This window comes from Melanerpes formicivorus, unplaced genomic scaffold, assembly GCF_026170545.1.
Source record: "Melanerpes formicivorus ecotype bairdi unplaced genomic scaffold, bMelFor1.0.p_v2 SCAF_6, whole genome shotgun sequence".
In the NCBI taxonomy this organism is placed as follows: domain Eukaryota; kingdom Metazoa; phylum Chordata; class Aves; order Piciformes; family Picidae; genus Melanerpes; species Melanerpes formicivorus.
Genome location: NW_027142358.1, coordinates 9,243,213 through 9,256,007, shown reverse-complemented (window position 1 = coordinate 9,256,007; position 12,795 = coordinate 9,243,213). Strand labels below are relative to the sequence as shown.

Sequence of the window (12,795 nt, the reverse complement as noted above, 5' to 3'; positions counted from 1 at the left end):
TGTAAATGAGAATGGAGAGCTGGTGTCAACAGGTTGAGGTACTCAACTTTTTGCCTCAGTCTTCACTGGAAATATTGTTCCATCTCCCTCCTGAGTTGATGGACCACTAGATGCAGACCACTGCAAGGGAAGATCAAGCTCAGGACCACCTCAGGAACCTCAACTTACATGAATCTAAGGGACCTGATGAGATGCATCCCAGAGTTCTGAAGGTATGGGATCATGTAGTTGCAAAGCCACTCTCCATGATATTTGAAAAGTCCTGGCAGTCAGGCGAAGTCCCCGGAGACTGGGAGAAGGGAAACATTGCACCCTGTCAGCCTCACCTCTGTGCCTGGGAGGATCATGGAACAAATCCTCCTGGAAGCTATAACAGAACACATGGAGGACAGGGAGGTGAATTGAGACAGCCAGCATGCCTTCACCAAGTCCTGCCCAACCAGCCTAATGACTTTCTGTGATGGTATAACTTTATCAATGAATAAAGGAAGACCAACAGATGTCATATGTGTGGACTTTTGTAAAGCTTTTGACACGGTGCCACACAACATCCTTCTCTCTAATCTGGAGAAATACGTATCTGATAGGTGGACTGTCCAGTGGATGAGGAATTGAACGGTGATCACACACAAAGGGTAGTGGTCAATGGCTCAATGTCCAAATGGAGACAGATGACAGGTGGTGTCCCTCAAGTGTCTGCACTGGGACCACGGCTGTTCAATACCTTCATCAATGATATAGACAGTGAGATTGAGTGCATGCTCAGCTGAGTGGTGTGGCTGACAAGACTGAAGGACAGGATGCCATCCAGAGGCACCTGGACAGGCTGGAGAGGTGAGCTGAGGAGAATCACATGAGGTTCAATATGACAAAGTGCAAGGTCCTGCACCTAGATCGCTATATCAGTCCAGGCTGGAGGATAATGAAATTGAGAGCAGGCCTGCAGAAAAGGACTAGAGGGAGATGGTGGATGAGCAGCTGCACATGAGCCAACAACGTGCATTTGCAGCCCAAAAGGCAAACCTCATTCTGGGCTGCATCAAAAGAAGTGTGGCCAGAAGGTTGAGAGAGGTTTCTGACACTCTGCTCTGCTGAGACCTCACCTGGAGTAGTGTCCAGCTCTGAGGCCCCCAACACAAGAGAGACATGGACCTGCTAGAGCAGATCCAGAGGAAAGCCACAAAGGTAATCAGAGGGCTGGAGCACCTCTGCTATGAAGACCTCTCCTAAGAAGTGGGGTTGTTCACCTGGAGAGGAGAAGGCTCCGGGAAGACCTTATAGCTACGTTTCAATATCTGAAGGTCACCTACAGGAAGGCTGGGGAAGGACTGTTCAGAAGGGCTTGTAGCAAAAGGACAAGAGGCAGTGGTTTTAAATTGGAGCAGGGTAGATTTAAGTTGCACAGAAGGATGAAATTCTTCATGGTGAAAAGGGTAAAATACTGAAACAGGTTGCCCAGGGATGGGTTTGAGGTCTCATCCCTGGAGACATTCAAGATCAGACTCAACATGGCCCTGGGCAGCCTGATCTAGCTGGAGGTGTCCCTGCTCACTGCAGGGAATTGGGCAAGATGACCTTTGAGGGTCCTTTCCAGTCCAGTACAATCTGTGAATCTATGAATTAATGTTTGGTGGGGACTTGTGGCCTGCCAACTTAGAATAAAGCCTATAGGCTGCAAAGAGCTGTCAGCCAGAGTCACTTCATCCTTTCTTCCATTCATCCAGCTTGGAGAATAAAAGTGCAGCTGACAAAGTCTTGTCCTCAGTAGAGAAGACGCTACGCTCAGCTCCCTTCAGCTTCCAGGGTGCCAGAATCATCAGTGGTCAGGAAGAAGGAGCCTATGGATGGATCACCATTAACTATCTGCTGGGTAATTTCAAGCAGGTATTGTATCAAAGGCCAGTCCATGTTTCAATCACCAGCTTGCAGCGCTTTGCAAATTGTGCCTTGCAGGAGGGTGTCACAGGCTCTATCTTCCCTTGTAAGCCACTTACCAGAGGTCAGGAGGCTGCACATCTTGCCTCAGTTACTACTGTTGAGTACATCCTGATACCACTATGTATCAGAATGTACCTCTATACTCAGACTTAAAGCATTTACATGAAACTTTGCTTGATCTAAAAATTTCTGTGCCTGCAAAGTTCGACAATGACTCTTTACTGTTGAGCTTATATATCATCTGGGAGCTGAAACAGTAAATTGTGCAGGCTTTTTATCATCATAATTGTATTAGACATCACATTCCTAGTCCTCCTGCAAACTCTCAGACATTATCCATCTTCTACTTTTCCAAGCCTGCCTCTTTCTGGTGGCTTGTTCCCATTTCCATATTGTGCCCTTCTCTAGGTATTCCTGCCTTTTCCTTGTTCTGTGCTTCTGCTTCTCTCCTCATAGGTCCTCCTCTTTTTTGTTCCCAAATAAACCTTCTCCACACCTGATATGCCTGGTTTACTCTTTTTTTCCTTTTCTTTTATTTTGTCTTTTGTGTTGTTTGTTTGTTTGGTTTTTCCTTCTTCAAAAAGTCTGGCTGGACAAAGTTTCTGCTCTCTCTGAAATCCATAAGTGAGACTTCAGGAGCACTAGATCTTGGAGGAGCCTCAACACAAATCACCTTTGTACCAAATGAACTCTCTTATGAGTCCCCAGAGAACCTGCTCTACTTCCGTCTCTATGGCAAGGATTACCAAGTATACACACACAGCTTTCTCTGCTATGGGAAGGACCAAGCTCTGCAACAGAAACTGGCCAGGGACCTACAGGCAAGTAGAGATCCTGGTATCTTCTGGCTTTGACATGCTGGTGTTGTAAAAGTTTGTGTCCCAGATAAATGCCTCATCCATTAGCCTGGATTTGGGAAATGTCATTAGCTTCCATAAAGACTGGGCAAATGGCCAAAGAGATGACAGTCAGCATGTTCAAAAGTACTACCAATTCGAGGTGCTTTGATTCTCGGACATGAGATAGCAGGTGTACTGTGCTGAGCTGGAGTGCTCCGGGGAGATGATGTCTCACCATCCCTGACAATCCCAAATCAACAGCAGCTCCACAAAATGCAGATGAAAGTAATTTGCCCAGGATCCTACAGAGAGCCTGTGGCAGTACAGACATCTCCCAAATCACAACCAGTGGTGTGATGTGCTGTGACAAGTGCCCATTGGCTATCCTTCCTTGTGGCTACCATTCCTTGTGAAATTTAACATCTTGGGTTGAATTTACTTGCAGACCATGGAGAACAGCACCCTCTTTGATCCATGCTTTCACAAAGGCTATCAGAGGACTATAAATCTAAGTGACCTCTTCAAGAACCCTTGTACATCAGACAAGAAAAAGCAATTCCCTTTCGACCAGCTGCTCATACAGGGAGAGGGTGATTATCAAAAGTGCCGGGGAAACATCCAGAAACTCTTTAACAAAACCAATTGCCCTCACTCCAGTTGTTCCTTCAATGGGATATACCTACCTCCATTACAAGGGGATTTTGGGGTAAGTCTTCACATTCTTCAACTCTCTGTAACCCAGAATATCACAACAGTAGCTGGGTCAGTAAATCATTTACAAGAAGACTTTTTGACCACACATCTAAAAAAGCAGTGCTATGCTTGCTGTGAAGACAGCACTTGGAATAGTGACTGGCCTACCAGTACTGCACTGTTCCCATTCCAACTCAGCTTCTGTAGACATCTCTTTGGGGTGCTCCATTTACTGATTCATTTTTCAAGAGTTTTCCTGGAGGCCAGCACCAGAGGCAGGAGAGCCTGCTGCAGGCCATGCATGACACATAACTCCCGCAATCCTTGCCTCCTAAGGTCAGTAGCTATGCCAGAAGTGTGTGAGCACCACTGAAACCAGCTCACTTGTTCCCTTCCCATAGGAGATGAGGAAACAGTGCATATTCTTAAGACACATCATGTGTGACAGCAACAGGGAACATCAGTCCTAGAGCTGCAAGATTTCAGGGGCTGTGAGGTTTTCTGTGGGAACTGTTAACACTTCCTTGCCCTGTTCATAAACTGTCCCCAACCTATCAGCCATTGGCCATGGTCAGAGATGGGTTTTCAGAAATGGATTATATGCTGGAGCTGTGTACAGTCCTCTCAGACCATCACCTCTGTTGTTTGTGGTGATATTGGCTGCACACTCATCTCAATTCAATTGTTAAAATGGTATCAAGCAGCGTTCACCATGTGCCACTGGCAGCACTGCACAGAGCAAAGAGATTTATTGAAGTTCTTCAGGATACTGTGGTCGGTGAAATTCCTACCTCCACTTTTCCTTTTGGGGTCCTTAGCTCTCATCAGCTCTGAGGGATGTGCATCAAAATTCATTGCTCTTGAAAATACACCTACCTTTGTGTGAGAGATGTTGCTTCTTATATTTCTCTATCTGCAATTAAAACCATTTTCTTTTGTGCGATTTCTTCTTTCCTGTTCATTCTGAGGCCTAGACAGGTTAAAATATTCTTTCTCCTTCAGGCTTTTTCTGCTTTCTACTTTGTGATGAATTTTTTGAACCTGACCAGTGAACAAAGTCCCGTTGCCCTGGACAAAGTGGCCAGCACCATTGAGAGCTTCTGTGCTAGGCCTTGGAATGAGGTGAGCAGTGGGTTTGGGCTTCAGGGTGCCAAAAGGTGCTGATATCTTCTTGTAGGATAAACAGATGGGGGTAACTTCCAAAGCAAGATGGGGAAGATCCTCCCAGCACCTGCACTGGGCTCTCAGGCACAAGGTGGAGCAGTGAGAAGCTGTTTTTAACAGCTTGGTGACTTTCTTTTTCTCTAGGTGAAGACAGTGTATCACCATGTAAAAGAAAAGTACCTGAGCGAGTATTGCTTCTCTGGAGCCTACATCCTCTCTCTCCTGGAAAATGGCTACAAATTCACTGAAAAGAATTGGCAAAGCATCCACTTCCTTGGAAAGGTGTGTTTCATGGCAGGGAGGGCTCTACCCCAGCAGCTAACTGCAACCTCTGCTGCACAGCCAGGCCTGTTTTCCCCAGGGTGCCACTGCCCCGGCAATGCGGCGAGCAGCCCTTGCACCTGCCTGCACTGATTCTGCTGCTCTCCCATTTCAGATTGGTGGCAGCGATGCAGGCTGGACTCTGGGCTACATGCTGAATCTGACCAACATGATCCCTGCAGAGGAGCCTGCTGGGCCCCCTCTTTCCCACGGCAGCTATGTGGGGCTGATGGTGCTGTGCTCCCTTGTGCTGGTGTCTGTGCTCCTGTTCGCCTGGCTTCTCTTCCACAAGCCCAAGTGCCTGCAGAAGGGGATTGTTTAGGAAGAGCCTTGGGAGGAGAGGGGCTGTGTCAGTCTGCCCACTTAAGGCTATGAGACCCCAGCAGAGCAGTCTGTACTGCAGAGCCCCTCTCACTGAAGCTACTGACTGTGTACAACAAGGGCATTCATTTCTTCTGACTCATACTTGCACTGACAGACATTGGGACATCAGGATTGCCACCTCTCTCTACCAAGGACAATCAAGCAGGTGTCACCTGTTTGAATAATGGGTCATACCTTCATTCAGTGATACTTTGCTGCTTATTGGTTTTTTGCCTTGTGCACAAGAGATGTGCATGAAAAGTGGCAGCAATCTTTGGGAGCCAGTGCTCCTGCAAGGGTAATCTCAGGGTCACACATCTCACAGAGCTTTTGGGAACAATCACAGGGAGATCCTGCTCCTTCTTAGATGAAGCTATTCCTGAGAGCCCTTCCTGCACCAGCACACCTGCACTTGCCTCCCCGTGCCCTGAGCCCTTGCAGTCCTACACCTGGATATGGCCACCTGCATCTGGCTGACCTCCAAAGGCTAAGCAGGCTCCCAAATGCCACTCCAGAAAAAGAAGGGATGAGGATGAAGAAACTGAATGTGCTGGTGGCTGTCAGCCCTTAGGTGGGCTCTGGTGGCTGTCTGCTCCATCTGCAGGTGGCAATAAGCCTCTTTCCCATGTCTTCCTGATTGTTGTTGCTGGACCAAAGCTGGCTCACTGTTACACTGAGCCATTCCCAAGTCCCTAGGGTACATCAAGACACAAGTTCCCAGACAGGCTTTGCTGATTTTTGTAGGAACAGCTCATACTGGGTGAGGATCCTTGACCAGTACAGAGTACTTATGCCTACAGGGACTCTGGTGTGATCAGCATACCTACAGATATACACCCACTAAAGTAATCTAGTGTCACTCTGGTGACCATAGAGTAGCCTCTGATCTAAGGAAAATGTTTATTAGGTCATGTTCCTTTACAAACAGACAGCTGGCAGCAGTTAACCAACATCAGCATGCACAGATTGAACCACTCTTTCCACCAGCAAAATCAGTGAAAATTTGCCTTGCCTTCCCTCATGGCTTAGGCTTTATCCCATGACCATAAGCACTGAGGCTTGTGAGTGCACATACTGCAGTCCATCTTCTAGGACACAACTGGGGCAATGCCACTGATCACTTCCTTCCATTTTCCATTTTTCCATTCCTTGGTCAAAAAAAAGACATAATAAAAGAAAGGTAAGTCAGAAATTCATTTTTATAAATAAACTTGGAAACCACTGGTGCCTGTTTACCTCCCATGAAATCTCAGAAATCTCTTCTCCTAATGACCTGTAACTGCTGGAGGCCAAATGAAAGCAGATATTGTAGAGAGAAAGGCATGCAAACAAACACCTTCACCTGTTTCCCCAAGCAAAGCTGTAAAAATTGTGGAGGGGATCAGGATGTGCAACACCAATAAAGCCTTCTTTAGGCAAGCACAGACACAGAGCTCAGGGTCTTTATGCTGTCCCAGGCTACACCTCCACACAGTTTAGGCTGGAAAATAATCCCCCAGTTATTTCTACTTCATGCTTTTAAGTAGGATCTGTAACATATTGAAGGACCTAAAGGTAAGGGAAAAATCTATCCTGTCTTGTAGCAAGATTCTTGGGCAGGTCATTGTTCTTCCAAAAATCTATGTCTGTTTTTTGCTCTGATTCAGCTGGCTTCAGTGTCTGTTGGATCTTGTTCTGCCTGTTTCAGAAAGGCTGAGTAACTCTCTGCTGTCAAAACCCCTTTTTCCCTTTTGGTGCTTGCAAGTCATCATTGTATCCTAACAAATAGCTAGATCTTTAATCTGTAAAGAGCTCCATGCTGACCTCACTTGTAGCTCTCGACTCCACTTCTTTGAAAATTTTTACATCCTTCTGAAATTTGGACACCAAAGTTTTCAGGAACAAGTGGCAGTAGAGTCATTAATAGTGTACATAAAAGTAATACCCTCTGGGTTTGATCTATACTCTGTGTTCCTTGTTCATCTCAGGACCAGGTCTGCTCACATTTGAAAAGCTTTTGAGACTCTTTTGTCCAGTTGGACTACTGCAACTTAGCCTTTATTTTTTTTCCAGAACAGCTGCTGTCTCACACCGTACAACATTGTCTCTTAACATGAGCTGCTTTGCCTTCTGCATGGCTCCACTGAAACATGTAGTACTCAGAAAATATTCCCCCAAGCAAGTGATGGAGATCAACCTGCAAATGGCACTCCCTCGCACTATCTGACCACTGACCATTTTTTTTTTCCATCTGCAAATACATTGAGATACTGAAATTCATCTAGAGATGGAGTCTTCCATCTGTTGTTTTCATCAAAGGTAGGTAGATGAGAGATTCAGAGGAGGTTTTGGTCATGGCTGGAAGGGATACAGGAGAGGAGCATATGATCAGAGCTGCTTCAGCTCCCCAGTCAGCATCACTTCAACACAGTCACCTTCTTTGCACATGGAGTCTTTATGGCAGAGCAGGTGCCCTGGAGAAGCATCTAACATAACCTAGTGCATCCTTCCTCCCCATGAACAGTGTGAAAACGTGCAAAATCATAATTCCTCTCCCAAGATCTCCTTACGGATCTGGTAGCTGTTTAGTAGTATCTGTGATGCTGGAATTGGCAGATACATTGGGATGTTTCAGAAATTGATGCAGAAACTTCACGTGGCAGCTGGTGTGGAGAGAAAGCATGTGCTAGACTACTTTTCTGGCCAGTGCCAAGGGTTTATGCCAAAGGAAAAGGTCAAATACAAAACCTGAAGAAGAGCCTTAGAATATTGTGGATCTTTATTGCAAGTTCCATAGTAATAATATTGTTAGCTCTTGATTCTGGAGTCAAGTGACCACCTGGTATGTTTACTTACTCTCTCCTGCCCTCCTTCTCTTGGTTTTGGCTTTGGATTTTGTTATTTTTAAAGCTGCAAATGTAACTTGATTGCAACCTAAAGGTTTTAAACTAAGTACTAAATACATTATGGTATTTTTAAACCTTATGACCACATCTGTAAGTCAAATCTCTCCAGAACTCGAATTTCAAAGGTGGTACTAGATGTGCTACTTAAAAATCACTTGAGCTAGCTGAGGCTCTAGGAACTGGTTGACTGAAGGAATCCAAACAGAGTAAGACCCTTGCATATCATTGGCTGTACTCAAACCTTCCCAGAAAAGTATATGATTTTTTTTTCCCCTTCTCCTTTCTCCTGCTATTGCAGGACTTTATCCTTGGAGGCTACTCAAAATCCTTGGTTAAGGAGTTTGCATTTAATGAGCATTCGTTTCTTTGCTACTGTGTTGCATCTGACCCAGCTGTATTCAGCTCAAATGTGTGTTCCAGAATCACCCAATGCTTACATGAAGAACATTAACAGTAGTGGGCAGAACTTCCAAATATGCCAGTAAAAACATGGTGTCACTTCTCTTGTTAATGCCTCACCAATAATTATATGTGCCTTATTTCTAATGTGATAGCTTCTGGCTTTAATTTCCAGCCACTGGCTTCTGGACGGTTTTGCTCTCTGGTTTAAAGCATCTTTTAACACCGCACATCCTTGTCTTGCAAATATTTATACACTGATCAGCTCTGCTGGGCTGCTGAAACTCCAGGCCTTGGGGTCTCCTAGCTTTCCACAGGAAACCCTGAGACACACTGCAAAGTGGGAGGACTGTCTCTGGTTTAGGTTCAAATGTTGAGTGGTTCCCTTTGGGGAAGGTTCCTTGCAGGAGGATTTGATAGCTTTGTAGGGTGTAGAAACAGTCTGGTCTCTCTGCAACTGATGACTTCCACACACTCTCATGTTCACCCCAGGGCCAGGTCTGAGGCAAAACTATCAGTGAGGCTGAGATCTTTGGGGCTCAGTAGAGAAACCCTGGATGTCTGCAGATGTCTGCAGCATACTCACCTTTTGCAGAAAACAGTCAGTCCCCACCACAGGCTCTAAGCACCTTTGGTGCTTTTCCCCAACACAGCCAGCTCTCCTCTGTATTGGCAACAACTAATTTCTCTGGCCCTATAGCAAAGCATGATGGAGCCATCACTTGAAAGGAAGCTCTCAGAAGTGGGACCATCACCACCTCTGTGGTGAGAGGCTGATTTGCAGTGTTGGTGCTGGTCAGAGCTCCCCAGCTTCTCCATGAGCAGCTCTCAGCTAGACACATACCCCTTCCTCATCTGTCCCAATTTTTCCCATGCTCTGTGTGCCAGGTAGGACATGCAGGCTTTGTGGGGCTGCTGGCTGTGTCACAGGGCCTATCAGCCTGTTAGAAGGGTCTGAGAGGGGACATGCAGAGGACAGCAGTCCCTTGCCACCAGGACAATGCACTTTCTTTTTGTGGCTCAGCCCTGATGAAATGGATCTTTGTTCTGTTGCACAAATCTCTGTATCTTTATCACAATAAAGACTTCCAAACCGATGCCAGAAAAGTTCTATGCTGTTTTCTGTATGATGAGAACTTGCCAACAGTGGAATGGAGCTTCTGGCACTAAACACGGAAAAGTCCCAAGCTAGGATTTCCTCTCTTGCCAGTTCCCTGCTGTTATTCTGTGTTGGATGTGAAGTTCCCAGTGGATAGGAAGCATCCCCTCCTGGCAAGGAAAGGTACTGTGGTCCTTCCCAGGCTTTGGGCACCTCACAGGGATGGCCTCCCTCCTGGGAAAGCTGCTAGTGCCCAAGCTACATCTTTACTTGCTATAGCTTCACCCTGACCTCACCAACGCAGCTTGTTCTCCCTCACCACATGCCAGATGGCTGCAGTCCTCTGTCCTTGTTTTCCCTCTTCCCCCTCCAGGAAGCACCACTGGCATATACTGGCACTGCAATGCCCTCAAAATAGGTGAAGGCCAGGGGATTTGTGCCCCTCATTCACAAGACCCCGTGTTTATGCAGCCACTGCTGTAGCTCCATCAAGACAAACATGCTTGCCACAGTCCATCATTTTTCTTTCAGCAAACACTTTCCCCATTTTCCTCATTCTTATGTCTCTTAGCTTGAGCTTTCCTCAATTTTTCCAGTCTTCCCTTGGTAATAACACAGCCAGAATTACAACACACCAGATGGAGTCCTGCCATAGCCAGCTCCAGAGGAATTGCCTCCTTGCTACCTGTGACCCTCAGACATGCAGCAACAGGGGGCACGGGACTCACATTTGTGTTTCTCTCTCATCACCTTGTCACAGCATGGTGCTGCTTGCATTCTTTCTCCCACTGCCTCGAGGTCTCTTCATCTTTGAATAGCTAGGGGAGGTGGAGTGCCTGATCCTTCCCAGTTGTATTAGCTGCATTTTCCAAATTAAGTCTTTACTTCCTGCACTGTTTCTGAAAGCTGATGTCATATATTGTTTGTTTCTGCTTTCAACAGTGTTTTTAAACATGTATCCACTTCTTACTGGCTTAAAGTTCCATTAGTGTGTTGTTTTCCTAGAATGTAGTAAGAACCATGCGAGGTCAGATCAGACAGGCAGCATATTGGTGCTTGTTTCCAGATGAGTGGTGGGCAAGGATTTAAGTGGACATCTAAGGAAAAGGCATGGTCTTTCTTTTCTAGCGATCAAGGGCATAGGAAATCAAGTGGCTGATTCTGGATCTGCATAATTAACAGCTGTGATTCCCCCAGTTCTCTATGAATTCATCCTATCCTCTTTTGCACTCATTTAACTTTTAGCTTTGATGAGGTAATTTAATTTGTGCTTTGTTTGCAAAATTATTTGCTTTTGTTTGGTTTAAACCTGCTGCCTGATAACAAGCTGCCTTCATCCCCATGCTACAGATAATGCTGACTAATTCTCCAGACTTACTAGTGCGTGAGTTGCATTCTCTGCCCACCCTACGTTTTGCTCCTGGCTCCTTTTTAGGAGCTAACAGCCTGGCTTTTTTTTTCCTCTCTCTTTTTTTTTTCACATCAGTATTGCTTGTCTCCATAGGAAAGTGAGAGCAATTCTCATGTGTCCAGCTGCAGCTATAACTCCTACAATGCTGTCCCATGCTTCTGAAAACAGCCTAGGAAGGGAAAGGGGTGCAGGGAGACAGACCAAATATGGTGTGTGTGCTATTTTACTATAGCCCTGCCTACTGCACCCTGGCTGCCAAGTAACACTGGCTGGTGCTGCAAACCTGCCCACCTCTTTCACACTGCCTCGATTGCTGAAAGTTAGGGAGAAAGCAGCTCCATGGGAACTTGTCAGATCTGGGAGTAGTGATACAAAGGACATGAGGGCATTTCCCATTGTTGTGTGGGCCACCAGCAACACTAAATATGTGGCATGCTGTAGAGGCAAGAGCTGTCCTACCATATCCATGCCACAGTCTCAGTTATTTTTGTTTTTTTTTTGTTTCCTACAAATTCTGGAAGAAGTTGGCACTTCCAGTACTGTTTCTTGTTACCTGAATTGAAGATGGGTGCAGTGCCATTCCTGCTCCTGAATGTGTGCTCTTCTGAGACTGACTGACAAGCAGGGATGTGGTGAGGTGGAGCTTAAATGGGAGAAGGTATTAATATAATTACTGCCATCTTTACGTATGTATAACTTTTTAAAAATTATTATTCTGGACATGTTTTCAAAAGATATTTGTTCAAAACCAGGATTTTTTTTTTTTTTCTGTTGGAAAGGAGCCATAATTGAGAGGAGGTTGCTGTGCATATTAGGCAGAAGACCGAGAAGGCGCAGGGGCAAGGAGAGAAAGGACCTCTACGGTGGGCCTAGGGTAGAAGAAAGTTGGAACTGGGAAAGTCTAAATAAGCTAAGCCAGGAGCAGGCAAGCTGTGTGTTTTGCCCACCAGCCTGAACTGTTTACATTAGAAGCTATAAACAGGGGCTCCCTCGTTTTACCACAGCTCTTCCTGGAAAGCTAAGGCAGAATGCTAGTCAGTGACCCAAGCAGATGCAGAGGACAGGTAGGAAAGCAGTGGTGCTGAGCAGCACCAGTAAAGGGGAAAGAGGCAGCTAGAACAACCCTTGTGAGAGCAACGCAGCATGGATTTTTAGCATGCTACTGAGTACCCTGAGAAGCCCGTTGCTGATGGCAGGAGGAGCTCTTTTCTAACGTGGCCTGAGCAGAGCAGCATGGCACTCTCATGTTACCAAAGGGAGCCTTTCTCCTGGCATGTGCAGCAGCGATAGTAAATCTTTCAGCTGTTTGGGCTCTGTGTCAGAGATGTCCTAATAAAGGTCTCTGTTGGAGCTGCTAAGCTGCTGGAGTTCTAGCCCCACAGAGTAAGGCTACCTCCCACATCTCTGCCTGTCCACGGGCAGAGCAGAGACCCTGAGACCACTGCTGCCTGCTGGGGCAAGGGTGCACATGGCAAAGTACAGACAAACCAGCTTCCCCCAAATCCACACACAGTGTGCAACTCTTAACAGGCAGGAGGGCATTTTCGTCTGCCTTTAGGCTACTGAGCTCTACTTCTGCTGCCAGTTATCCAGTGTCTTTTGCAGCTCATTATCATGCCCGCTCCCAGTGCACAGCAGACCTCTGAGCAGGGCTCTCCTTGCTGGTACCTCCTCAGGAGACTA

The 12,795-nt window shown here is 46.2% G+C and overlaps 1 protein-coding gene across 1 annotated transcript in view; it reads left to right on the top strand.

The window, feature by feature from the left end:
• The window catches only part of ENTPD1 (ectonucleoside triphosphate diphosphohydrolase 1), a 57,076-nt gene extending 46,443 nt beyond the window's left edge, over positions 1 to 10,633 (top strand). The window contains exons 6-11 of the mRNA XM_068139602.1: positions 1,725 to 1,884; positions 2,523 to 2,759; positions 3,223 to 3,483; positions 4,473 to 4,592; positions 4,779 to 4,916; positions 5,071 to 10,633. Coding sequence (XP_067995703.1) covers positions 1,725 to 1,884; positions 2,523 to 2,759; positions 3,223 to 3,483; positions 4,473 to 4,592; positions 4,779 to 4,916; positions 5,071 to 5,277 — 1,123 coding nt within the window. The 3' untranslated portion in view covers positions 5,278 to 10,633. The remainder of the gene's footprint in view (positions 1 to 1,724; positions 1,885 to 2,522; positions 2,760 to 3,222; positions 3,484 to 4,472; positions 4,593 to 4,778; positions 4,917 to 5,070) is intronic.
• The last annotated feature ends 2,162 nt before the right edge of the window (positions 10,634 to 12,795 follow it).